Source organism: Heteronotia binoei, chromosome 13 (assembly GCF_032191835.1).
Source record: "Heteronotia binoei isolate CCM8104 ecotype False Entrance Well chromosome 13, APGP_CSIRO_Hbin_v1, whole genome shotgun sequence".
Taxonomy (NCBI): domain Eukaryota; kingdom Metazoa; phylum Chordata; class Lepidosauria; order Squamata; family Gekkonidae; genus Heteronotia; species Heteronotia binoei.
The window spans coordinates 17,480,495-17,507,356 of record NC_083235.1 but is presented as its reverse complement, the minus strand read 5'-3'; the positions used below and the strand labels follow the sequence as shown (position 1 = coordinate 17,507,356).

At 45.6% G+C, this 26,862-nt stretch overlaps 1 protein-coding gene across 1 annotated transcript in view; it reads right to left on the bottom strand.

The window, feature by feature from the left end:
• MBD1 (methyl-CpG binding domain protein 1) overlaps positions 1-26,862 on the bottom strand; it is a 107,196-nt gene that overhangs the window by 49,731 nt on the left and 30,603 nt on the right. Inside the window, exons 2-5 of the mRNA XM_060252233.1 lie at positions 12,945-13,095; positions 10,972-11,086; positions 9,979-10,020; positions 4,412-4,716 (exon numbers count right to left, since the gene is read on the bottom strand). Of these exons, the coding sequence (XP_060108216.1) occupies positions 4,412-4,716; positions 9,979-10,020; positions 10,972-11,086; positions 12,945-13,054 (572 nt within the window). The 5' untranslated portion in view covers positions 13,055-13,095. The remainder of the gene's footprint in view (positions 1-4,411; positions 4,717-9,978; positions 10,021-10,971; positions 11,087-12,944; positions 13,096-26,862) is intronic.

Genomic DNA, 26,862 nt, shown 5'->3' with positions numbered 1-26,862 from the left:
AGTTCAATTATGCTTGTCACAGCCTTGATCTTGGCTCCACCCTTAATGTCTCCTGGCTCCACCCCCAAAGTCTCCTGGCTCCACCCCCAAAGTCCCCAGATATTTCTTGAATTGGACTTGGCAACCCTACACATAATGTCCACTACCTTCGCACCGGGGAGGCAAGTCACCGTGCAGTTAGGAATGCATCTAGCAGGGGGAAAGTGCTGGCCCTTTCACATCTGGAGAGGCATGGATGGCAAGGGTTGGGCTGGGTCCGTTCTGCGCTTCTGGACAAGGCTGCAGGAAGGGGAGGCATTGAGCACTGAGGCTGCGTGACTCAACCTGGCTCTTGCTTCAGCAGCCGACATCTGTCTGGGGCCGAGAACAACTAGCACCGCCTCATATTCCACAGCACCAACCATCTCCCTGAACTAACATAATTGAAACCAGAAACATCAGAAAACCAGAACATCAGTGTGCATCTTGGACTTTTAATGATTCTAAAATGTATGGAAATTATTTTATTGTATGGCTTTTTAAAATATTTTATGGTGCTTTTATTTGTTGTTAGCCGCCCTGAGCCCATATGGGGAGGGCGGGATATAAATCTGATTAAATAAATAAAATACATTTAATTTTAATCAGGGTGGATTTGATTTAAATCACTAGTCAATAAGACTTGATTTAAATCATAGTTTTCTACATAAAGACTCTCTTTTACGGCCTGCTGCCATTATAGGTTTTCTCCTCCAGGGAAAGAATAATGTGATAAACCTCGGGTTATACACACAAAAGAGCCAAAGTCTTGTGGAGTATTCTGCTCAAAAAGTTTCACTTTCATTTTTACTGCTTGCCCCTCCCTCCTCACACTTAAGTTTCTTCTTGTGCAGATCTGTTCCACTCCAAGCAATCTTTTTCTATTCATTGAACTTTTTGAAACTTAGCATTTAAGGGGTTGATTCTGTGTACATAGATTTGTAGAACAATGAGATTAAGGTCTTTTTCTCAACTCTGTTCATTTTATAACATTTTTGCTGTGTAGAAGAGGCATGTGATCTCTGCAGATACAAATTACAGTTTTGAGAACTGCAAAACCAAGCATCTGTGTTCTGTGATAATATCTTGTAGACAGAAACTGCCCTGTAATCTTACAGAAACCTTACAGAGCACGACATTGTGAATGGATTAATAGAATTTATTACCAAAAAATTTAAACACTGCATGGATGTTTAGCCTTATGCTTCAGAATTAAAAACTAATCCTTATTTCATGATGGAATAACTTTTGGATGATAATATATTTTCCTCAAAAAGCATTTTATTTTAAAAATCCGATTTAAATTAAAAATCATTTATTTTTATCCACCCTGATTTTAATACTTTAATTAATTTAATCAGCGCTTGCCGTTTATTTATGTACATGCCTAATGATTGGATCACCAACTACCAAAAGCCGCCCCCCGCCCTCCTTGGTCAGGAATAGTTCCTCGGAGCGAAAGAACACCCGTTCACCAAGTGCAGAAGTCCTTTCTGAGGGAGCACTCTCCCCTACCCCTTTTAACAGCATGGTGTCATTTCCCCTTGACAATCACACTCCCTGATAGCAAGCAGCTGCCATTCTCAGAGTGGGACACATCTAAAATTCCTGTTTATGTGGATTTGTTTGTGGAAAATCTGCTAACCTGATAAGGGACGTGGAGAGACAGCCCATATCCCTGGTTTCCTCGCCCTGCTGTTGAACTTCCACGTTTGCCAAACTCGCCTACACGTAAAGATATTCTCAAAAGCACATCTCTAATTATATGGTGTTTTTCCTAGACCATAATTGTTTTAGTTGATTTTTTTTTTTTACACCACAGATAATTGTGTAAACTCTCATCTAGTTCTGCTGATTCAAGTTTTACCATTCTTTATTTTTGATTTTTCCATCCAATTTGTGATCCAGACCAGACCTGCTGCATGGTAGTATTTTATATTTGGAACTACTAACCCTCCTCTCTTTTTCTCATCTTGTAATATTTTAAAACTTATTTGTGGTTTCTTGCCATGCCAAAGAAATTTGTTTGTCATTGCCAGTAATTTTTTTCCCTTTTTATGTGTATATATTTGGTAATGAATTCATTTTGATTGCTGAAATTCTACACAGCCATGAAATTTTTTAATTTTTTCCATCTGGATAATTCTGTTTATATTAACTTCCAAATCTTCTGACAGTTGTTTTTTTAAAAGATTACAATTTTGTCCAGTCACATTTATCCATAGATACTAGATAGGCTCTGTGGCTAGAGTGCATTCTAGACTCTTTATAATATCATCTTCTTGTTGCATTAAAAGTTTTATCATTTTGTCTTCTTCCTATTAATTTTATATCCAGAAAGAGATCCAAATTCTTCAGTATGTTCCATTACACACTGCTAAGTTCAGTGGATCCAAGACTGTTTGAATCACATCATCTGAATAGTTTTTCATTTAAATTCTATATCATCCACTTTTTATTCCTTTAATCCTTGTATCTTGTCTAATCTTTGTAGTCAAAAAATCTCTATCGCTAGGATAAATAATAACGGAGAGAATGAGTGGCGTGTTCCTTTTTTGATCAAAATTGCTTCAGTTCATTTTCCATTTATTAAAATCTTTGGGTGTTGTCTCGAGTATACAGCTTGCATCCAGTTCTGGAATTCCGGGTCACAGCCCATATTCCGGAGTTCATTCAATTTAAAAAATGCCATGTTAACTTATTAAATGCTTTCTCCGCATCCAGAAATTAAAAAAAAATCACTTTTTTTTCTTATTTACAAATTCAGTTACATCAATTATAAATCATTTATGATTTTTCATGTACCTCTTTGGTTCAAAGCCTGTTTTGATCAGTGTGTAACTAAATTGCATTTTCTTAATCTTTCTGCCACTATTATAGTGAAAAGCTTATAATCTACTTTCAGTAGAGAACTATGGCTATGGTAATGCTGAATCACTGCCCTCTTCGTATATTAGCGTTATATATGCCTCCTGCCATGTTGGAGGTATTGCCCTTCCTTGTTTTATTTCATTCATAACTGAAATCATTAAATGGTGTGATTATGGTATCATTAAAACTTCTTCAAAATATTTACAATACGCTGCTGTTATGCCATCCAAGTCTGGGGCTTCATCCTTTTCCATATTTTTAATTGCCTGGGAAACACCTTGCATTGTTATTGTTAGATTTAGGATTTTTCTGTGTTCTGGTTGTGATAGCTTTTAAATATTCCTTAAAGATACAGGTTTCTTAAGTATGCAGTTTGTATAAAGTGTGCCATCAAGGGGCAGTCAACTTATGGCAACGCCGTGAGTTTTCAAGGCAAGAAACAATTGATTTCCCAGGGCATTTCTTGTTTCAGAAACTCCTTTGCTTATTAGGCCACACAACCCTGATATAGCCAATCCTCCTGGAGCTTACAATAGGCCCTGCACTAAGAGCCCTGTAAGCTCTTGGAGGATTGACTACATCACGGGTGTGGCCTAATATGCAAAGGAGTTCCTGCTACAAAAAAAGCCCTGATCAGATTACAGATCAAGGGGTCCTCGCTGTTGTTCAGCCTTTAGACATACGAGCACCACCACCAAAGTATGCTACCTCTTGTGGGGTGAGCCGCAAAACGTTGGAAGGTTCCACATGTCAGTGGCTCTTCAAGATCTCAAGCAGTATACCTCAATAGCAGAAGGCTGGTAATGGTGAGTTCTCCCTCAACTCATCCCAGCCTATTTTTATTCTTTTTGTTGTACAGAATGCAGTGGGATAAATGAAAACACTGAGGAAAGGAAAGATTACATGGAATATGAGAGGGTGGAGAATGAGGTTTCGAGCTCACCCTTTTCATTCCCGACCAAACACTGCAATCCACAGTGCCAACAAAGTCATAATACCAACATCATCTAAGACAACCTTCCTCAGCGTAGGGGCACTTTCTGTCAAGGTTTTGCGTAATCAATTTAAGCGAGCATTAAAATAGACACACATACGCCCAAGAATAACATTTCAACCATTCGCAGTGCAACTCGCTTTATTTTCAACCGCAGAGAGCCGTGCAGAGTGGATCGGCAGCAGCTAACACCCTTTCAGATGTGCCGCTGAATACTCCTGAAGAGGGAACGTAGGGGAAAGCAACCAGGTTCTTGAAGCTTACGGGGAACAGGACAGCGGTTTAGCCCTCCAGCGATCTTTGCGCTTCTCCAATACTTTTTTCAGGCATGGCACATCAGCATTTTGCGTATTTTAAGCTCTGGCAGAATGCCAGTGGGACAGACAATGCATTAATGAAGTTCTACTCTGAAGGAGTGAAAGACTGCCAGCAGCGGAAGGCTCTTCCTGCCTTCGCATTCAAGGGTACCAAGGAAGGGAAGCTAGGTATTGCAACAAGGAGGAGGAAGAGGGTGACAAAAGGACTCACGCGATGGTTTCCTCGAGTGGGGTTTCTAGCATCATCGCATCTCCCGCTTTGCCCTCGGCGAGGATGGCGGGAGGATGTTTCCGACGCCGTCGTTTGCGAGGTTTGGGGGTTAACGGATCCGTGGGAGCCAGAGGCTCCGGCTGCTGGGCTGGAATACTGGCGGGCGTCTCTATCGGCATCTGCAGCTCTAGCTTTGGAGGATTCTCATCCGGAGGCGGCTTAAATTCTTGCAGCTCAGGAGGTTTCTTGAGCGGAGGGGCAGCTTTTGGCAGAGAAGGGAGCCGCTTCTTGCCACGCTTTTTGACCTACGGGGAGGAGAAACAAACAAAGCCATCAACCACACGATGCACGTAGGGCAGTGCCAAGCAACATTTAGGCTTCTGTCAACTTACTCTAGGAAGAAAATGGGGCAGGAGCTAGAGGAGACGCAAGCTTCTCCATGACTCCGGTGCAATGCAGGGGGCCAACACACAGGAGGCCCATCTTATAGAAGCCTCCATCAACCTCTCAATGTGTCGCCAGAGGAAGCCGGAGCCCACACATTCAATAAGTGAACACTCTCCTTTCCAGAAGCTCCGCTCCCCTTTCTCTCGGCTTCCCTTCAGTCCCAATCCCAAGGACCTTCCAACCGCTCGCCATGCCAATGGGGCGTTTCTCCTACCTCGTTCCTTTCCTACCTCTGCTGCAGGCTAAGAGAAGAAGTACTAACACACAGGGCAGCTGCCTTTGTGGTCTCTCAACCCTACAAACCCAAGGTTCTTGTTCTTGTGTACAAGTGTACAAACCCTTGATCTTAGCATTAATCTGAAAAATCTATGACCTGTGTACCTATTATCATTGCTGTAATTAGAACGCTACCTTAGCCAATAACTACAGCTTCAATAATTGGCCAATAATTTAAAGCTTCAAGAGGGGATTGGATAAACATATGGAGCAGAGGTCTATTAGCCACAGGGTATTGATAAAACTCTCTGTTTGGGGCAGTGATGCTCTGTATTCTTGGTGCTTTGGGGTGGGGGCACCAATGGGAAGGCTTCTAGTGTCCTGGCCCCACTGATGGGCCTCCTGATGGTGCCTGGTTTTTTGGCCACTGTGTGACACAGAGTGATGGACTGGATGAGCCATTGGTCTGATCCGACATGGCTTCTCTTGTGTTCTTAGCTATGCATGGGGAGGGGGGATCCTCCCCTTCTTAGAGGCACTTTTAACTATGCCAAATGTGTGGTTATGACAGAAGACATGCTAAGTGTGCTCAACTTACACTTCAACCTCACTTGGCAGAAAGTTCGACCACAGCAACATATGAGCGACACAATTTATATGCTAAATTTGAGTTCGTGTCAATAAGATATTGGATTTCTATCCCGCCCTTCACTCCGAATCTCAGAGCAGCTCACAACCTCCTTTATCTTCCCCCCACCAACCTATAACAGACACCCTGTGAGGTGGGTGGGGCTGAGAGAGCTCTCTCAGAAGCTGCCCTTTCAAGAACAACCTCTGCCAGAGCCATGGCTGACCCAAGGCCATTCCAGCAGGTGCAAGTGGAGGAGTGGGGAATCGAACCCGATTCTCTCAGATAAGAGTCCGCACACTTAACCACTACACCAAACTGGTTCTCAAGATCCCTTGCCATCATGGGTTAATACTCTGTTCATTGTACTATGTAAATGTTATGGTTTCACTTTGCATGGGAACTAGAGGGGAGAGAGAGGCTTTGCTGTTAACCCCTTTGATTAGCTTAACTGAGAAGCCTTGAACAGAGGAATGTTATTGTTATGACTCTCTGTTATCAAAGATGCCTGCACCTGGAGGGGAAGTGTGTACTGGCCTGGGAAGGTACTGGTGGGAAAGTGCCTTAGCTTACACATGCTTCAGCTTGTTATAAAGTCTATACATTTTCTGCTGAGGTCAGCCAGGGCTTCTTTTGTAGCAGGAACTCCTTTGCATATTGCGCCACACGCCCCTGATGTAGCCAATCCTCCAAGAGCTTACAGGGCTCTTAGTACAAGGCCTACTGTAAGCTCCAGGAGGATTGGCTACATCAGGGGGGTGCAGCCTAATATCCAAAGGAGTTCCTGCTAACAAAAAAAGCCCTGAATTTGACTCAAACCCCTAGTTGAATCTGATGAAGAGCGATGTCATATAATCAACTGCTCAAGATTCAAGGAGGCAAAATTGAATTAAAATCTGCAGAAGAGTTAAACAATAAGTACGACTGGTTTCAAATGCAACAAATCAAAAGCTTGATGGAAAACGATATTAAATTGGATGGAATTAGACGTGAGCAAACAGAACTGGAAAGGGTCCTGCTTGGAGATAATGAAAAATTAATATCGAAAGTATATACATTATTATTGAAATGGTCTACAGAAGAAGAAGTAGTAAAGTCTCAAATGGTCAAATGGGCAATCAATGTGAATAGAGAAATACAAATGGATACGTGGGAGCACCTTTGGAAGAACTCAATGAAGATCTCAACTTGTCAGAGTATTAAAGAGAACTGTTTTAAGATGATGTATAGGTGGTATATGACTCCGAAAAACCTGGCTAGGATGAGTAAGAAGATGTTGGATAGATGTTGGAAATGTAGAAAACACGAAGGTTCCTTTTTCACATGTGGTGGACTTGTGAAAAAGCGAAAGAATTTTGGAAGATGATACAACAAGAAATCTCCAAAATGTTGGGTTATGACTTTAAGAAAACTGCAGAGACTTTTTTGCTTGGATTACAATTAGAAAAATTTCCAAAGGAAGACAGGACTTTAATTTGGTATCAGCTGCTAGGACATTGTATGCGCAGCTGTGGAAACAGAGAAAAATACCAGAGAAATGGGATTGGATTGTGAAAGTTTTATCGTGGAGTGAGATGGACAAATTAACTAAAACTTTAAGAGACTATGATTTAGACATATTCAAAAAGGAGTGGAAGAAATTTTAAGGATATATGGAGAAAGAGTGGAATGTAAAAAGACATTGGACAATTTTTTAGTATTAATGAGAGAAGAAAAATATTGAACTTTGATTGGTTAGCGGTACCTTTATAATTGAATTTAAATTTATAACTTCGGGGAAGTCAAATACTGGAGGGAGGGGGGGGTTGAAATATCATATGGGTTAGTATAGAAAAGAGACAATTAAATATTGTAACCATGTGTTATTAATAAATTGTTAAAACACAAACCCCCTAGTTGAATCTATACTGTACCTCAGTGGTTCCCAACCTTTTTGGCACCAGGGACTGGTTTCGTGGAAGACATTTTTTCCACGGAGCGGGGATGTGTGTGTGTGGCGCAGGGGTTTTTTGCCCCCGCTCGCACCCCATCCCTGTCTCTCCATAGGGGTCTTTAAATGGGGGGTGTGGGACTGCTTTTGCTGCCCCCCCCAGCTAGGTAGGCGAAGGTCATTGCTGCGCTGGAACTGTAAAAAACCCAAGCTATGGATCTTAGTGAGAAGTGCCTTGCCATGACTGGAGCTTAGAGAAAGCCTGGAAAGCGAAAACGGGTTCTGAAGCTCCGGATACCTCGTTTAGCTCTTACGCAGTAAAACTAGAAATTTTCTGCACGTCTCCCCACCGGGGGAGGGACGGTGGCTAAGTGGTAGAGCATCTGCTTGGGAAGCAGAAGGTCCCAGGTTCAATCCCTGGCATCTCCAAAAAGGGGGCCAGGCAAATAGGTGTGAAAAACCTCAGCGTGAGACCCTGGAGAGCCGCTGCCAGTCTGAGAAGACGATACTGACTTTGATGGACCGAGGGTCTGATTCAGTATAAGGCAGCTTCATATGTTCATACATTGACCAGCCGATGTTCGCCCATTCCCCTTGGCATTCTTAAGGTGGTCCTTCGTTCTATTTGCTTCACAGGAGACTGAACCTGCACCTTCTATGAAAATGGCTTAAGAAAACTGAAACCACCTCTGTGGACTTTTTAAAATATATATATACACATCATTAGGCGTTTGGCTCTTCTCCTGCTGATGTTTCGCTTGCTATAAATACATTTTGATAAGGCCAGTTATATTTTTTGTGTTGGAGTAACTTTATTTGTGTGAGCTTTCAGCACAACTGAGACTAATTTATACATGGAAGCGTTGCTCTGTATCTCTGCTCCCCTGCGAGGGGAGGCAGCTTCTGAGCGAGGCCACGTTGCCTCATCTGCCCAGGTCCCAAGCGGGTGAAAGAGGCATTGGGGATGCTCCGTCTCGCTTCGAGGCAGTCTCAGGTCCTGGGCGGACGAAAGGAGCGGTGCGGCGCCTCTGCCTCGCCCCACGGCCTGGTTGCTAACATGCCACAGACCGGTACCAGTCCATGGCCTGGGGGTTGGGGACCCCTGCTCCCCTTATGCATTAACAAACGCAAACATTTTGAACTCAAATGGACTGTTTATTGGAGAATCAGGAGTAGAACTGACAGTCCAGCAGCACCACAGAGACCAAGATTTAAGGAGCATGAGCTTTTGAGAGGGCATGAGCACTCAAAGGGAGCACTCAAAGGGAGTACGGGCTATCAAAAACCTATACCCGCAAAATCTTGTTGTTCTACTGCAGACCAACGCAGCTGCCTTCTGAAACACGACTAATGTGGAAGTTTAAAATGTACTCCAGGGGTTTCCTTACCAAAATATATCATCGCAGGGACCTTATTTCTTTGTACTCAGCTACACAGAAGCCCACTCCAACCGCAAAAAGCGGTCTGTCGTGGGTCAGCCTGGGATCAAGCTCTACTGAGGATTACTCAGGAGAAAAGGATTCCCTAGGTGAAGAGGAGCCTCGGTAGCCAGTCCCAAACCCAGCAGAATCAGAGAGCTGCAGACTACTCAAGGCTCACAGCCAACAGCTGAGCCAGAGACACCACCCAGGTCCAATGCAGCACGTGAGTCAAGGATGATTAAGAACAGTCCCACCAGGCTCACCTCTGCCTTTCGAGTGTGGGAGACAGAAGCTTAAAAGAGAGCTGCAGACTATGTGATGGAGTGCACATTTCCTGGCCCACTGCCAGCTGCTTGCTGATGACAGTCTGGAGTAGTTGTGGCAGTACTCCCAAGCAGCTGATTACTACCAAGGGTTTGTTAGGGCCTATAAAACCCAGCACTGGGAGCCTGGGTGTTGTGGAAGCAAGTCACTTTGTGAGCTACTGATCTTAAAGTTGTGAGTTACTGGCATTAAAGTTGTGAGCTACTGCATAAATTATTGTGCTCTAGCGTCATCCTTCCTGAGCTAGGACAAAAATGTGTGAGCTGGAGGCTAAAAACCTGTGAGCTAGCTCGTGCTAACTCAGCTTAGAGGGGACACTGCTCTTGACTCTGGCGCCAGAATCTTCCTCTCTGCACTTGTGATTGACCTCAGACTGCTGGACGTGGTTTCCTGCATGACATTGTGAAGTGGACACTGCTCCTCTCGGTAACTGACCTGTGGACTGAACTTTGACTCTGATCCTGGAATTCAACGGGAACTGAGCCTAGATTCTGACACGGTTATACTTCTGGCAATCTCTCTTCCCTCCCACCCACCGTATTGTTTCTCAGGTGTCGTTTAACCCATGATTCACAGTTTCAACCCCAGTCTACACATTTACCTTCTGATGTTTTTCTGCAGGGGCTGGAACAGGTGGAGCGGGCTGCATCAGGAGAACACAAGCAAAGCAAACAGTTAGGTTTTAAGCTGTGATATCTGGCTGCTCCTCAGTTAATTCTGCTCAGGCTGATACCTAGCAGCTCATCTGTTAATTCTGAATTCAGGAAGCTAGCATGGTCCAAACAAGATACGGAACCATGTTATGCACTAATGTAGGGGTTGCCAAACTGTGGCTCGGGAGCCACATGTGGCTCTTTCACACATACTGTGTGGTTCTTGAAGCCCCTGGCTTCAACAAGTCAGCTGGCTTGGAGAAGGCATTTCTCTCTTTAAATCACTCACTCTTCCAAGCCAAGCCAGATGGCAGCTTGGAGAATGCGTTTGCTTTCTTTCCACCTCTCCATCCCTTCCCTCCCTCAGTAAAGGTAGTCCCCTGTGCAAGCACCAGTCATTTCTTACATCATGATGTTTTCACGGCAGACTTTTTGCAGGGTGGTTTTGCCATTGCCTTCCCCAGTCATCTACACTTTCCCTCCAGCAAGCTGGGTCCTCATTTTACCGACCACGGAAGGATGGAAGGCTGAGTCAACTTTGAGCTGGCTATTTGAACCCAGCTTCCGCCAGGATTGAACTCAGGCTTGAGCAGAGAACTCGGACTGCAGTACTCCAGCTTTACCACTCTGCGCCACGGGGCTTCTGCCTTAATCTAATTGGCCTGTAATTCTAGACTTCGGAACAAAATTGACGAATAGCAGGCTGGAACGCACCATCAGTGCAACAAGTTTGCACAGATACATAAAGAGCAAACCTTGCCCAAGCAAGCAAAGGGAACCTGCTTAGCTCCCTTTCCAGCAATGCCCTTAAATATATGGTCCAAGTGACTGCAAGAAGCCAGCTGGACATCTCCCCTCTGCTATGAATGCAACTGCAGGTGGCCAGTTCATTTATAGAAACCAACTCTGCTGCCTCAGCCAATCGTATCAAGGATCAGTACCTCGGCACCAGGCTCAATGAAAATCCCTTTCTTGAAATCAAAGTCGGTCAGGTCCCTTGAACATCCCAGCAACCGCATCAGCTCCACTCTGCTGCGAATCTTCTCTCCTCTGGGGCTAGGGAAAGAGAGAAACAGCTGTTAAGAGATGGTTAAAAATATCTGGAATTTTTTTTTTTAAAGTGAAGGTTACAACTCCTCTTTCAGATTCATCTGAAGATGATCGTAATAAAGAAAAAAAACCCACCTGGCCTCAGTAAGTTCCCGACCAAGCATTGCAATTTGCAGTGCTGACAAAGTCACAATACCAACGTCATCTAAGGCAACCTTCCTCAGAGTAGGCTGAGACCAGATTTTTGCTCTGGATGCCAGTGCTCCCAATGTGGAGCCTCAGAATGAAGAAGGAAATTTTTTTAGTCTAGTAGCACCTTTAGAGACCAGCAAGATGTGCCAGGGTACACACACTTCCGTGAGTCAAAACTCACTTCGTCAAATTCTATTAGAGGCCACCACACCTACCCAGCTGAAACCGAAACAACTTCAAATGCCGGAACAGAAAAGGGCAACAGACCAAAAATCAACAAGACGTTAGCACCGAGGAAGTCTTTATAAAAAAAATGACAGTCCGAAAGGAGCAATGAATGGCTGAGTTAACACAAGAAGGTTTAGGGCAGGAAAGTATGAGCTCTTTTTTGTCCATAAAAGCAATACCACGATTTTTCCTGTAAAGAGACTGCACTACCTGGCATGTGGCTGCTGCCATCTGGGCTGACCATCAACTAGGGCTGCCAATCCCCAGGTGGGGCAGGGAATAAAGGTTACCACGAACCTCCACACAAAGCAGCCTCAAAATTAATGCACCTTAAATATCACTCATAACACTCAGTAATTATTCCTTAATATCTTCTATCGCCTTTTGACGGATTCAATCAAATTTTGATCATTTATATAATTACTGAGTGTTATGAGTGATATTTAAGGTGCATTAATTTTGAGGCTGCTTTGTGTGGAGGTTCGTGGTAACCTTTATTCCCTGCTCCACTATCCACATTGCTCTGTTTTGGGTGCTCAATCCCCAAGTGGGGAGCAAGGGATCCCCTGGTTTGGAGCCCCTCCCCCACTTCAGGGTAATCAGAAAGCGGGGGTGGGGAGGGAAACGTCTGCTGGGCACTCCATTGTTCCCTATGGAGACCGATTCCCATGCTAGACCAAGGGTGGCCAAACGGTGGCTCTTTCACGCATGTTGTGTGGCTCTTGAAGCCGCCACTGCTCTGTCAACCGGCTTGGAGAAGACATTTCTCTCTTTAAATCACTTCGCCAAGCAAAGCCAGCCAGTGGCTTGGAGAATGCATTTAAAGTTAAAGTTGCTTTCTTTCCACCTCTCCCTCCCCACTCCCACCATCTATTTGCCTGCCTGCCTTCCTGCTCTCAAACATCTGACACTATGTCTTGCAGCTCTCAGATACCTGACATTTATTCTATGTGGCTCTGACATTAAGCAAGTTTGGCCACCCCTGTGCGACAGAGCATTTCAGACAGCCTGCAATAACGATTTCAACCCAGAAGGACGGGGTTGAAAACTGGAGGAAGTGGCTCTTTGTCAGGACCAACTCAGGCACGCCTCAGTGCCAGGACAGCTGTGGGACTGTAAGAACAGGTACAAATATTCCGGTGACAGCCAATTACTGAAACGGGTCTGCCTGAAATGACAGCAGAGACCCATTACAGTTAGGTAACTGGCCACCTGCCATACTGGAATACTTAGGCTGTGTGAAATTCTTCTCCGGTTTTCTCTGCGCACAGCACTCTCCCATAAACTGTATTATTTGCATCTGGAACAGCCAGGGTACCTTTCCCGCATCAGGAAGAGATTAGTCTGTCATCTTCTAGGGCACTCCCTTCCCCAAGGATAAGCCCTTCCTAACCACCACCACCACCACCCCGCCCCTTTCCAAATGTGATCTAAGCAGCATTACCTTACATAATAGGTGTCTGATCGCCCTGGTACCGGACTGTTTTTGCGCATGACTTCACGGCGCTGCCAGCCGGGCCCCAGCGAGGGGCAATCCACCCAGCCATCGGTCATATTGTTCAGCCAGGACAAATGACAACACGGCAGGACGAGTGCTGAAAAAAGCAAAGGAGAAAGGGAAGAGTCATAACAATAATGATTTAATTCTCAAACGATCGGAAAGACGCATACGCAGAGGTCGAGGTGGCACAGATTATGCAAAAATAAGCCATGAAGTGCTTCTTCTTGGGGGCTCTCAAGCCGGGAAATCTTTGGAGTTTTGTGTTATATGACTTCCTGCACTTCCATAACAAATACGGTAGCTCTGCCATACAGTTCAGCAGCTTGAGGACCCCCTAGCACTGATTTGCTAACTTTAAAACCACAAGTTAAAACCTTTTGAGAAAGACAACGACGACACTGGATTTATATTCTGCCCTCCACTCAAGAGTCTCAGAGCGGCTCACAATCTCCTTTATCTTCCTCCCCCCACAACAAACACCCTGTGAGGTGGGTGGGGCTGAAGGGCTCTCTCAGAAGCTGCCCTTTCAAGGACAACCTTTGCCAGAGCTCTGGCTGACCCAAGGCCATTCCAGCAGCTGCAAGTGGAGGAGTGGGGAATCCAACCCGATTCTCCCAGATAAGAGTCTGCGCACTTTAACCACTACACCAAACTGGCTCTTCACAAAGGTGTGAAGCAAAGTAATGCCCAAGAAGTTAGAGGAGGCTGGGGCTGCCAGTAGAAAGTGTACAGCTCCTCTGCCTTCCGACATTCCCCTCCTCCCATTACGCACGTCGTGTTGTAGCGGGAGAGCTATACGTTACCAATTTCAGTTGGATCAATCACAGAGGCAGCGTGAGGCAAAGTCAGGAAAACAGCTTCTTGTTTATTACAAGCACGTGCAGGGTCTCAGGCTCTCAGGAGAGACTGAGCAACGAGCATAGAAAACTCACCGCTTTTTATAGCACTTTTACAGTACTGATGCCTTTTATACTAGTGGCACACTTCCCCTTTTCCCTACTTCTCCTTCTTTACACCACATTTTACATTACACATGTCCTTACCTCTTGGTTCAGTCCCCACAGCGCTGACCCCTTATTACCCATCAGTTCTAGTCAATGGGCTTTCCCATTATAATAGTTGTGCCCCGTCATTTGATATTATCCCTGGGTATATTTGATGGTGGGTAGGGTGGGATGAGGCATCACACCCAGCAGATCTGTACGGGGGGGTATTAGCAGGTCTGTATTTACAGCCGTATGTATCTTCCTATCAGTACGGGTAGGGACTTTCCAAACGGTATGGATCCTACTTCCTTTGTTGTAAACAACTGAGGTTTGTGGTTGTATTTCAGCAATCAGTTTACATCCTGCTGGGGTTAGTTCCTCTTTCTTACTTTGCTGAAGCTCTGCCTGTGTATTGCTAACAAAGCCTTTTGTGTTTGCCTTTATCAAAGCTTTGCGTTTCTGCTTTTACACATGTTGATTATGATTTATAGATTATTAAAGTATTTACTCTGGGGTCCCGCTATAGTGTAAAGATATTGCAGATTCTCCAAAGTCTTGATCTTGCAGCGTAAGTTGTTTACTACGGCTTATTTCTGTGTAATATGCCTTCCTTAGATCAGGGAACGTGGCCCTGCATATTGAAGACAGACTGTGCAAAAGCAACTCTAAATTTCGAGCCCGTTACTTAAGCAAGAGGACTGTCTTCCCCCTCCGTAAGGTGGAAATGGGCCCAAGAGTCTTAGTATTTACAGATCATAACGAATGTTCAGTTATGCTTTCAAGCTTTCAGGACACGCACACAGAAACAGATGTTTAGATAAACAGCAGAACTGCATACGGCTGACATTACCGGTAGGCATGCATTTGCAGCCGAACCATGAACTGAACTGAGACGTTTATTCTCAAACCAAACTGGTTGACGGCCCCGCAAACTGAGTTGAAAGGGATCACGGTCCTTTTAAATGGGGTTTGCAGAAAGTTAAAAAAATAGCTGAGCGACTAAGGGCAGCTTGCTCCCCCTCACTCAGTTGTTCTGAGCTATCTTGTGCACTCCCTTAAGCAGGGGTGGAATTCCAGCAGGAGCTCCTTTGTATATTAGGCCACACGCCCCAATGCAGCCAATCCTCCAAGAGCTTACAAGGCTCTTTTTTGTAAGCTCTTAGAGGATTGGCTACATTGGGGTGTGTGACCTAATATGCAGAGGACTTCCCGCTAGAATTCCACCCCCGCCCTTTAAGAGTTTTAACAGGCCTGTGCAAGACAGCCCTAAACAGCTAAGCAGAAAGGAGTGCCTCCTCAACCGTTCAACCATACACCCTATGACAAACTGAAACTCACGGCAGCCTGCATGTCCTGGAGCTGTCGACAGAACCACAAAACGAAAAAAAATACACAGAAACAAAAGTTTCACCTGCATCCTGCAGAAAATTATAAGCTCTCTGGCTCATGGCTGTAGCTGAACCACGAACTAAACTGAACCGAAACAGAAAATTACAAGCTCTCTGGCTCACGGTTGTAGCCGAACCACGAACTAAACCGAACTCTGACAGAAAATTACAAGCTCTCTGGCTCATGGTGCAAAGGCAACCCCGAGACCAGACCTGTGCAAAATATGCAGTGTTACTATCAGCCCACTCCAGCAACAGAACAAAGGGCTGAAACATCTGTTGTCTACATGCCGTTCATAGCCTGCGCAGGATAACCCACGCGCTAGTAACAAAGCCAAGGACAGGCAAGCTTTTCACTGTAAGAGAGGCTCTCCTGCTTTTTAAAGGACATCCCCCTCACTGCAGGAATGCAAGAAGGAGATAAGCACAGCCACTCTTGCATTTCCATACACCCAGGTCAGCGAGAGAGGTTCTCTTTGTCTTGCAGAAGGGTAGTCTCTCTCTCGGCTTGGCTTCGCCAACGAAGATTTAAGAAGGGTGCAATAGTCCACGTCTGCTGCAGGCTCGCTGGTGGCTGACAAGACCAATGCAGGACAGGCAGGTCCGGCCACAGTGGCTGCAGGGAAAAGTCTGATTTAGGGTTGGTGCTGTAGCAGTGCGATTCTTCCTCAATCTCCTTTTGTCCTCAAGACCAGCTATACGTGCGTTCTCAAAAGAAGAAACAGCCTGGTGGATGGTGTGCCTCCATGCTTTGCGATCTGAGGCTAGGTCAGACCACTGGTGATGGTTGATGCGACATGTGCCAAGGGATTTCTTCAAGGAGTCCTTGTACCTCTTCTTTGGTGCCCCTCTATTTCGATGGCCGGTGGAGAGTTCGCCATACAGGGCAATCTTGGGAAGGCGGTGGTTTTCCATCCTAGAAATATGCCCTGCCCAGCGCAGCTGCGTCTTCAACAGCAGTGCCTCGATGCTGGTAACCTCCGCCCGCTTGAGAACTTCAGTGTTGGTCACAAAGTCACTCCAGTGGATGTTGAGGATGGTGCGAAGGCAGCGCTGATGAAAGCGCTCAAGGAGTCGCAGGTGATGACGGTATAAAACCCACGATTCGGAGCCGTAGATGAGGGTTGTCATCACAACCGCTTTGTAAACATTGATCTTTGTGCCTTTTTTCAGATGCTTGTTGCTCCACACTCTTTTGTGCAGTCGGCCAAAGGCACGGTTTGCCTTTGCCAGCCTGTTGTCAATCTCCTTGTCGATCTTAGCATCTGAGGAGATGATGCACCCCAGGTAGCTGAACTGCTGGACTGTCTTCAGAATTGATTCACCCACAGTGATGCAGGGAGGGTGATAATCTTCCTGGGGTGCAGGCTGGTGGAGAACTTCTGTCTTCTTCAGACTAACTTCTAGGCCGAATAGCTTGGCAGCCTCTGCAAAGCAGGACTTCATATGCTGCAGAGCTGATACCGAGTGGGAGACGAGTGCAGCATCATCAGCAAACAGTAGCTCTCGGATGAGTTTTTCCATTGTCTTGGAGTGGGCCTTTAGTCGCCTCAGGTTGAACAGGCTGCCATCGGTGCAATAGCGGATGTAGACACCATCGTCATCATCTAGATCTACTGCAGCTCTTTGAAGCATCATGCTAAAGAAGATCGTAAAGAGAGTTGGCGCGAGAACGCAGCCTTGCTTTACACCTGTGCCTATTGGGAAGGGCTCCGAGAGGTCGTTGCAGTGTCTGACTTGGCCTCGCTGGTCTTCGTGTAGCTGGATGATCATGCTGAGGAACCTTGGGGGACATCCTAAACGTTCCAAGATTTGCCACAGGCTTTTCCTGCTAACGGTATCGAAAGCTTTGGTAAGGTCGACAAAAGTCACATACAGAGCCTTGTTCTGTTCCCTGCATTTCTCTTGGAGCTGCCTGAGAACAAATACCATGTCGGTGGTGCTCCTGTTAGCTCTGAAGCCGCACTGGCTCTCTGGGAGGAGTTCTTCTGCAATGGCGGGCACCAGTCTGTTCAGGAGTATTCTGGCAAGGATTTTGCCTGCGATGGAGAGCAGGGTTATCCCCCGGTAGTTGGAGCAGTCTGACTTTTCCCCTTTGTTCTTGTATAGGGTGATGATGATTGCATCGCGAAAGTCCTGTGGTAATTTGCCTTGTTCCCAGCAGGTCACAAGTACTTTGTGAAGTGAGCTATGTAGTACTGTGCCCCCATGCTTCCAGATCTCTGGTGGAATTCTATCAACTCCCGCTGCCTTGCCACTTTTCAGTTGCTTGATGGCTTTAACAGTCTCTTCTAGAGTGGGGATCTCATCCAACTCTGTTTTCACTGGTTGAAGTGGGGTGAGGTGAATTGCTGAATCTTGAACTACGCGGTTGGCACTGAAGAGAACCTGAAAATACTCCAACCACCGGTTCAATATGGATGCCTTGTCTGTGAGGAGCACTTGGCCATCTGCACTACGCAAGGGACTCTGAGTCTGATATGATGGACCATATACTGCCTTCAGGGCTTCGTAAAACCCTCTTAAATCACCAGTGTCTGCACACAGCTGGGTTCTCTCAGCAAGCTTGGTCCACCACTCGTTCTGAATGTCTCGAAGCTTGCGCTGGAGGTTGCTACATACAGCGCGAAAGGTTGCTTTTTTCTCAGGACAGGAGGGCTGAGCAAGATGTGCTTGGTAGGCAGATCTCTTTTTCGTCAGTAAATCTTGGATCTCTTGATTGTTCTCATCAAACCAGTCCTTGTTCTTCCTTGTGGAGAACCCGAGGACTTCTTCAGAGATCTGCAGGACGGTAGTTTTTAAGTGTTCCCAGAGTGCTTCTGGAGAAGGGTCTGTGGGGCAACTGGGGTCCTCAATTCTTGACTGGAGTTTTGCCTGGAAGGCAGCTTTAACTTCGGCTGACTGGAGGCTGCCAACCTGAAACTTCCTCCGAGGGATACCTCCTCTCCTGGGTGTGGGTTTAAAGTAAAGACGGAGATTGCAGCGTACAAGACGATGATCCGTATGACATTCTGCACTGGGCATTACTCGGGTGTGTAAGACATCTTGAAGGTCTCTCTGGCGCACCAGAATGTAGTCGATAAGGTGCCAGTGCTTGGACCGTGGGTGCATCCAGGTTGTCTTCAGACTGTTCTTCTGCTGGAAGATAGTGTTGGTGATGGTGAGCTGGTGCTCCATGCAGAATTCTAGCAGGAGGCGCCCGTTGTCATTGCAGTTGCCAATGCCGTGTTTGCCAAGTACTCCTTTCCAGGCTTCCGAGTCTTTACCTACTCTGGCATTGAAGTCACCAAGGATGATCACCTTGTCCTCTGTAGGGGTCTTCCGTACGAGGTTGTGTAGGTCAGCATAGAACTTGTTCTTTTCTGCAGGATCTGCTTGAAGGGTTGGGGCATACACACTGAAGAGTGTTGCATGCTGCTTGTTTTGAAGTGGGAGGCGCATGGACATGATGCGATCTGAGTGACCTGTTGGCAGGTTTTCGAGTTTGGAGGCAATGGAGTTCCTGACCATGAAGCCAACGCCAGAAAGGCGGCTCTCAGCCTTTGACTTACCTGACCAGTAGAGGGTATAGCCAGCACCGTGTTCTTGAAGACTACCTTCCTCAGGGAAACGGACCTCACTGAGAGCTGCTATGTCGATATTCAACCTGAGAAGTTCGTGGGCAACTAGAGCAGAGCGTCGTTCAGGGCGACCACTGTCTACTGTGTCAAGCATGGTTCTGATGTTCCAACACGAAATCTTTAGTCTTTGCACACTTTGTGAGGCAGGTGCATGCCTTTTCTTTGTTGTTATTTTTTGACCGCAAGTAAGGATGCCCGTTGACCGCGGCTAGCCAACTGGGGTGGAGGAGACGAGCTTTGTTTAGGCCACCTTTTCGAGGCCCCTCTCCGTGTGGAGCAAGCAGTGCTGTCCCTAGATAAGGCTGCTTGGTCGTTCAGGGTGCTGCCGAAAAATGCTTTCGTCTCCAGATTAGCATCAGGCGACCAATACCCTGAACCGCCTACATGCAGGATCGGGACTGCGGCTTCCAGTGGCACCTTCCACCTGCCGTTTCGCACCTTGCCCATCGCTGCAGGACTTGATGCGTTGTGGGTTGTGTATGTGGATATGCCCTTCAGGCCTGCGCAGAGGAATTTTTTAGGTGAAGCCCAGTGTGCGCGGTACTGGCTCCACCCTTTCACCTGGGGGTCATCTGCCATGGCCCAGTAAGCCGGGACACCGGCAGCGAGTCCTCCAGGTGGTAGGTGTTACATTAACGAGCTCTATCTGCCCGGGTTTGATGTTAGAGTTTTCCTTCTCTTAGGCTGGCAAGGTTGGTGGGCCCATCCGGTCGCACCATGGCGTAGCAAACTCTGTGAAAAACGGGGGGGACCAGCGAGAAGGTGTTGCTACGGATGCAGTAATGCAGGAGAGGCCATTGCAGTGACCATCTGCCAGGCATAGCCAGACAGTGACCACGCGGCATTCACTACACCGGGAGAGGAGAGGCTATGTATTGCGCATACACTTTCCCTGGGGGGGTGGGGGGGGTGGGCTCCCTCTGGGCATCCTACCCCTCCCAGGGAAAGAAGGGTAGTAATGGGTAGCAAAATATGACAGAAGTCTCAGGGCGCCTAAAAGACTGAATAATGGGATGCGAAGTTGTGACCCACTCACAGTGATCTCCCATCCGAGTACTAACTACGGCCAACCCCGCTTAGCTTCCGAGAACTGATGCACTCAGGCTAACCGGCCTTGTATACCTGTATACCGACTACTGAATATCGAATATGGAACATCGAAATGTTGAAGACGGTATACCGAATCAGTATTTGAATTTGAATAGAGTGTAGCTTTACGACCGCTGTCTGATTTTAACGACATGTACATTTATAACAAACGTTGGATTTTAATTATTTAATGAAATGTTAATTTTATAGTGTAATTTATTTTTATGTTAGTTTTACATATGTTGTAAGCCGCCCTGAGCCACTCGATGGGAAGGGCGGGATATAAATCCCAGATAAATAAAATAAATAAATAAATAAAAATAAGGTGTGCTATTCGGGCTCCTACCTTAACGAGCCCCGTGGTGCAGAGTGGTAAAGCTGCAGTACTGCAGTCTGAGCTCTCTGCTCACGACCTGAGTTCAATCCCGGCAGAAGCTGGGTTCAGGAGCCGGCTCCAGGTTGACTCAGCCTTCCATACTTCCGGGGTCAGTAAAATGAGTACCCAGCTTCCTGGGGGGAAAGCGTAAATGACTGGGGAAGGCAATGGCAAACCACCCCGTAAAAAAACCTGCCGTGAAAACGTCATGATGTGACGTCACCACAGAGTCGGAAACGACTAGTGCTTGCCCAGGGGAACTACCTTCACCTTTTTTAACCAATTAAAATTCAAGTGTAATCCAATGAAAGAAATTAAGTGGGTGACAGCCCAAGTTTAAACCGTTTTATTCTGCCTTCACAAAGCACCCTGGTAGGCAAGCGGTGGATGAATTCGGTGAACAACTCAGTCGTCCCCCAGCTTCATCGGCATAATGTGTTTTTTCCCTTGGCCCAGTCTGCAGATACTGGATCCCAGTAGCCCAGTATGCAGACACTCGGCTCTGTACAGCCAGCAGAAACTGCAGAACAAAATCTTCGGCTCAAGGACACACGCCGCCCCCGAAGACCTTGCTCAGAAGTGTAAGTGGAGGTTGCATCCAAATTTGCAATTAAGCAAAACTGCCTTTGCGGACGGCTTACCGCCCCTTGTATATACATCTGTGTGACAACTTAGAACCGATCCCATTCAGGAATCTCAGACGATGAATAAAGTGAATTATACTTTGCCTAGATCTATGGCCTTGGCCTTTTCTCACGCATAAATCAGAAACACACTTTAAAAAGCACAAGGCGGCTGGGGAATTCCAGAAATGTGTGTGCTAGGCTACTCCATCTCCAGACTCCGACAGAAAATGTAAATCAATGGTAGGTTAAACATCAGTGGCGGACTGGCCAGGGCATCAGCTTGCCCGGTGGCAAGTGGGCCCCTCATGAAGTGGGCCCCCTTAAACATTAGACAATATGATAAAAATGTTAATGTTTTTTTAGTAGGTTGAAAATATAAGAGAAGTTCCAATATTATTACTGTAATGCAACTAAGATTTCCATTGTATTTAGGGTTGCCAGCCTCCAAGTGGGGCCTGGGGATCTCCCACATTTACAACCGATCTTCAGCTGGCAGAGATCAGCTCCCCTGGAGAAAACGCAGTCTGTATTTACATTTAATATCTACTGCATACTGTAAATGTACAATATATATAGACTGTAATTACTAAATCTATATATACACTTATTTCACAAAAGTTTTAATTGTACCTTTTTTCCACTTACGTATTTTTTGAAAAATTTTATTTATTTCTTATAAAAATTAAATGATAGCTTTTGCAGGGGTGGCAAATGGTAGCTCTCCAGATGTTTTTTGCCTACAACTCCTATCAGCCCCAGCCATTGGCCATGCTGGCTGGGGCTGATGGGAGTTGTAGGCAAAAAACATCTGAAGAGCTACCATTGACCACCCCTGCCTTATAGTTGTGGGTGGGCCCCCTTCGTCTCCTGACAACCAATATTTTTAGACCCAGTCCGCCACTGCTAAACATAACCCTGTACTTACTGAAACTGAAGGATCTGGAAGCTCCCCAAGACAACTCCCCTCACCACCACCTTTTATCTTGCTTTTTAACATTTAGGGAGATTAAAAACTCTGGAGAAGTTGAAAGCTTTTATTTTGCTTGGTCTTAATCAATGCTCCAAGCTGTGGAGTCATGTGAGCAAAATTCTACTTTGTGAGCTACTGGCATTAAAGTTTTAAGCTACTGCATAAATTAGTTTGCTCTGGAGCCACTTTTCCTGAGCTAAGACAAAACTGTGTGAGCTGGAGGCCAAAAAAAATGTGAATTAGCTCACACTAACTCATCTTAGAGGGAACACTGGTCTTAATAAAAGGTACTGTATGGCTTCTGTTCTTAGACACAGAACTGTGTTTTAGAGGTGGCTATTTCTAACATTTAACCAATATCCCTATTAAGTCCTGGGGGTTCTGTTGTTCGGACAGAAGGAATGAAAGAGGTCAGCATATGTAATGAGATAAACCAATATTAAGAACATAAGAACATAAGAGAAGCCATGTTAGATCAGGCCAATGGCCCATCCAGTCCAACACTCTGTGTCACACAGTGGCCAATATATACACACACACACACATATACATATTGTGGCTAATAGCCACTGATGGACCTCTGCTCCATATTTTTATCTAACCCCCTCTTGAAGGTGGCTATGCTTGTGGCTGCCACCACCTCCTGTGGCAGTGAATTCCACATGTTAATCACCCTTTGGGTGAAGAAGTACTTCCTTTTATCCGTTTTAACCTGTCTGCTCAGCAATTTCATCGAATGCCCATGAGTTCTTGTATTGTGAGAAAGGGAGAAAAGTACTTCTTTCTCTGCTTTCTCCATCCTATGCATTATCTTGTAAACCTGTATCATATCACCCCGCAGGCGACGTTTCTCCAAGCTAAAGAGCCCGAAGCGTTTCAACCTTTCTTCATAGGGAAAGTGTTCCAGCCCTTTAATCATTCTAGTTGTTCTTTTCTGGACTTTCTCCGATGCTATAATATCCTTTTTGAGGTGCGGCAATCAGAACTGCACACAGTACTCCAAATGAGACCGCACCACCGATTTATACAGGGGCATTATGACACTGGCTGATTTGTTTTCAATTCCCTTCCTAATAATTCCCAGCATGGCATTGGCCTTTTTTATTGCAAACGCACATTCCTGTTAATTTATTCCTGTTAAGTCCTGGGGGTTCCATTGTTCTGAGTGTTGTAATAACATGTAAGTCAGCAATTTCCCTTTCTAGCCTGTCCCTAAAGTTCCTTTGCAATAAAACAGCTACTTTGAGGTCATCCATTGAATGTCCTGGAAAGCCAAAGTGTTCTCCAATGGGTTCCTCAGTCTTGTGGTTCTTGATGTCAGATTTGTGTCCATTTATCCTTTGGCGTAGGTTTTGATCTGTTTGCCCTATCATTCCACACACAACTTGTGGGCTACTGTGCTTCCCCAGTCCATTCAATCAGGAAACCGTGCAGGCGGCAGAGTCCTAGAATCTAGAACCAAGGGAGTAGCTTACCAATAAGCTAGGACAAGCACACACACAGAGACCTCTCTGTTCCAAAATGTTTTATCAGTATTTCTCAAATAATCAGTTCCATTGCAATAGACTATATACATTTTTGATGGCATGTTCAGTGTGGTACAATTTATCTTTAATCGGTTCATTAATCTAGATCTCATAATCTTGTCTCGTCACTGAGCTATTCCCTCCCCCCTCCCCTTGTTACATGAACTGGTGCAAAGGTCTCTTCTTAGCAATTTTCCAAAACCACCTGCTGGGGCTGGACAAAAATGATTTTTTTTGTAAACGTTAGAAGTGCTCAAGGACTGATATGGGCTTGTTATCATGGGAACGTGGAGCTCATTCTGGGATGGACCAGGCTTTTTCCTGGAATGATACTGTTTGCTTTTCTTTTGTCACCCTGATCCAGCCCCAACTTCCTAGAATGTGAGTCCTTCTAGGAAGCTTCCCTTTTGTCTGTTCAGTAATCTCCTCTTAGAGAACGGCTCTGATGTTCTGGGAACAAAAATCTTTCTCCTGGCTTTTCCCTAACTTAGAGGTCTCTGATATAAAATACAGGTCAATATTAATACATAATGCAGGTCTTAATATAAAATATGAATATTAATATAAAATGCAAATCTTAATATAAAATGCATCGTGTCTTAATATATCTCCATGTCCAAGTATGATTCTTTGTGCAAACCATGGCTAAGTATGGCTCTTAATCCGTTTCCAAGGCAATAGTGCAAACTTCAGGTTCATACGGGCTGACTCATCCATCGCTATGTACAGAACTGAAAGGCATTGTTGGCATTTAATGACATGTACAATATTAGAAGATGAGCAAGTGAGTGAGTCTGAGATGCATAGTCAAGAACATAAGAACATAAGCCAGGTTGGATCAGGCCAATGGCCCATCCAGTCCAATATTCTGTGTCACACAGTGGCCAAAAAAATCAGGTGCCATCAGGAGGTCCATTAGTGGGGTCCTCCCACCAAGAACCAAGAATACAGAGCTTCATTGCCCCAGACAGAGAGTTCCATTTATACCCTGTGGCTAATAGCCACTGATAGACCTCTGCTCCATATGTTTATCCAACCTCCTCTTGAAGCTGTCTATGCTTGTAGCTGCCACAACCTCCTATGACAGTGAATTCCGCGTGTTAATCACCCTTTGGGTGAAGAAGTACTTCCTTTTATCTGTTCTAACCTGACTGCTCAGTAATTTCATGGTGTCCATGAGTTCTTGTATTGCAAGAAAGGTAGAAAAGTACTTCTTTCTCTACCTTCTCTATCCCATGCATAATCTTGCAAACCTCATTCTCTACCATTCTAAATAGTTGAAGCTGTTAGATCCAGCGATCACGTTGTTTGGGTGTATGTGGCAGCTGGGTTTCCTTCAAGCTCTAGTACCAGTGTCCATGTTCAAGTTAGATGTTGTATTATTATGGGTGAGGAGGTGAGGTGCAGCCCCCAGCTGCTTGTAAAAGAGAACTCTCATCATTATTCAGTGGAGGTCACTGATGTGCTGAACTGCTTTGAGTTGAGAGCTGTATGCGACTACTTAGTGGTATTCTGCTATTGTCTCTTTTAGGCCTATCTTGTGAAAGGCTTTCTCTGGGTATCGTTCTGGCTTTGTTATCTGTATCTTGACTTCATCAGGTTCTAGCTCCAAAAAGGTTTGTTGTAGAGCCCTCAGATGAGAATCTCTGCACAGGTTGGAACTGATGCAGTTGTAGTGTATTTATTTATTTATTTATATTGGGATTTATACCCCGCCCTTCGCACCGAAGTGTCTCAGGGCGGCTGTAGAGCCTGGCTGCAGACAATAGATTATTTGGTATATTTAGGATGGTAGCTGGATGCATGTAAATATATTTGTCAATCAGTAGGTTTCTGGTATAAGGTGGAGTCTATGCATCCATCGTGAATCTGCACCATGGTGTCCAGAAAATGTATTTCTTGCATAGTGGCTTAACATCTAGCATACACGTTGCATCCATGCCTAACAGCCTCCCTTGGCTGGTTTTACAATCACACACCTCCTTGCAGCCAGCTGATCAGAAGCAATCCTGCAACTACTCATCTTTGTAACCAGCAAGCAGATGGTGTCAGGTCAGGAGATGTGCACTTTGCTCTGTTCTCAGCCTTCGTCTGTGGCACTCTAAGGCCGTAAGTGATAATGGTGGGCTGGGAATGGCCAAATGAGGTTCACCCACAGAACCAGGGCTGGAAGGTGTCAGTGGCTTTGCATCAGCTATTGGCTGTGAATCCTGACAAGCCTGCAGCTCATTTTCCTTCTGTTGACTCAAGGTTGGCTACACGGGGCTCTTCTTCTCCTGAGGAGTCCTCGTTATCGATAAGCCCTCGCTGATCATGACATTTCCTTTCAGGTGATTCAGGAAACCTTCTGTGATACTTTCCTCAGTCCTGTTAAAGGATACTGGGTTGAACTCCATGAAAACTTCCACAGGTGAAAGGGGGCAATTTTCCATCATATCCCTCTCCTTCAGAAGTCTTCCAGCTATTCGGGGGGGGGGGTCGTGTGATTGTCCCCCAGGAGCAATATTTCAGGGGCAATCTGAGGTTAGAGTGGGAAGTTAAAAAAAAAAAAAAGTCTGGCTGCATGGACAGTAATCCTTTGTAGGATCCAAATCATTGGATATTTTTGGCTTGGGGAGTCTGTCTCTAGATTAATGGAGCTAAATGGAAAAATGTTAGCCTAGGAAAGAGCCCCAAGTTGTTTTCTTCATGCAGTAGTTTATGGGAAATATTTTCAAGGAAAAAGGCCACTCCCAATTGATGGATTGATTAATTAAATTTTTGGATCACCCAATCCCTGCCATAGAAGGGCTCTGGGCAATGTACAACATATTCAAACAAGTTACAATAGAACAATTACAGTAAAAACACAATTAAAAACATATTAGAACATTATGAAAACAGATGTTGAGTGATATTTCTATTTGAATTGCAGACTGCTGACTACTTTGTGGGTGGTGGGAGAGCGAGAAGTGAGCTGAAGCGAGCAGGGCGCCAGTCTGAGATGGAAACCGTCAACTGTCCTCAGTTGAAAGCCTGGCAGAACTTACCTGCCTTACAGGCCCTGCGGAATTGCGCAAGATCCCACAGGGCTCTGATGGAGTTTGGCGGAACATCTGAAGATAGTAAGGGGGGGGGCATGTGAAACTTCGGGGGGAGGGAAATCTCAATTTCTTCCCCCCCCCATGCCAAATCTGGCTAGCTCAACCACTCCCCTTTGAGCCCGGCCACAGCAGCCAGGCCCAAAACAACTCCCAGCATCCACCACCACTGCCAGCTCTATCGGTAAGTGCACTCTCTG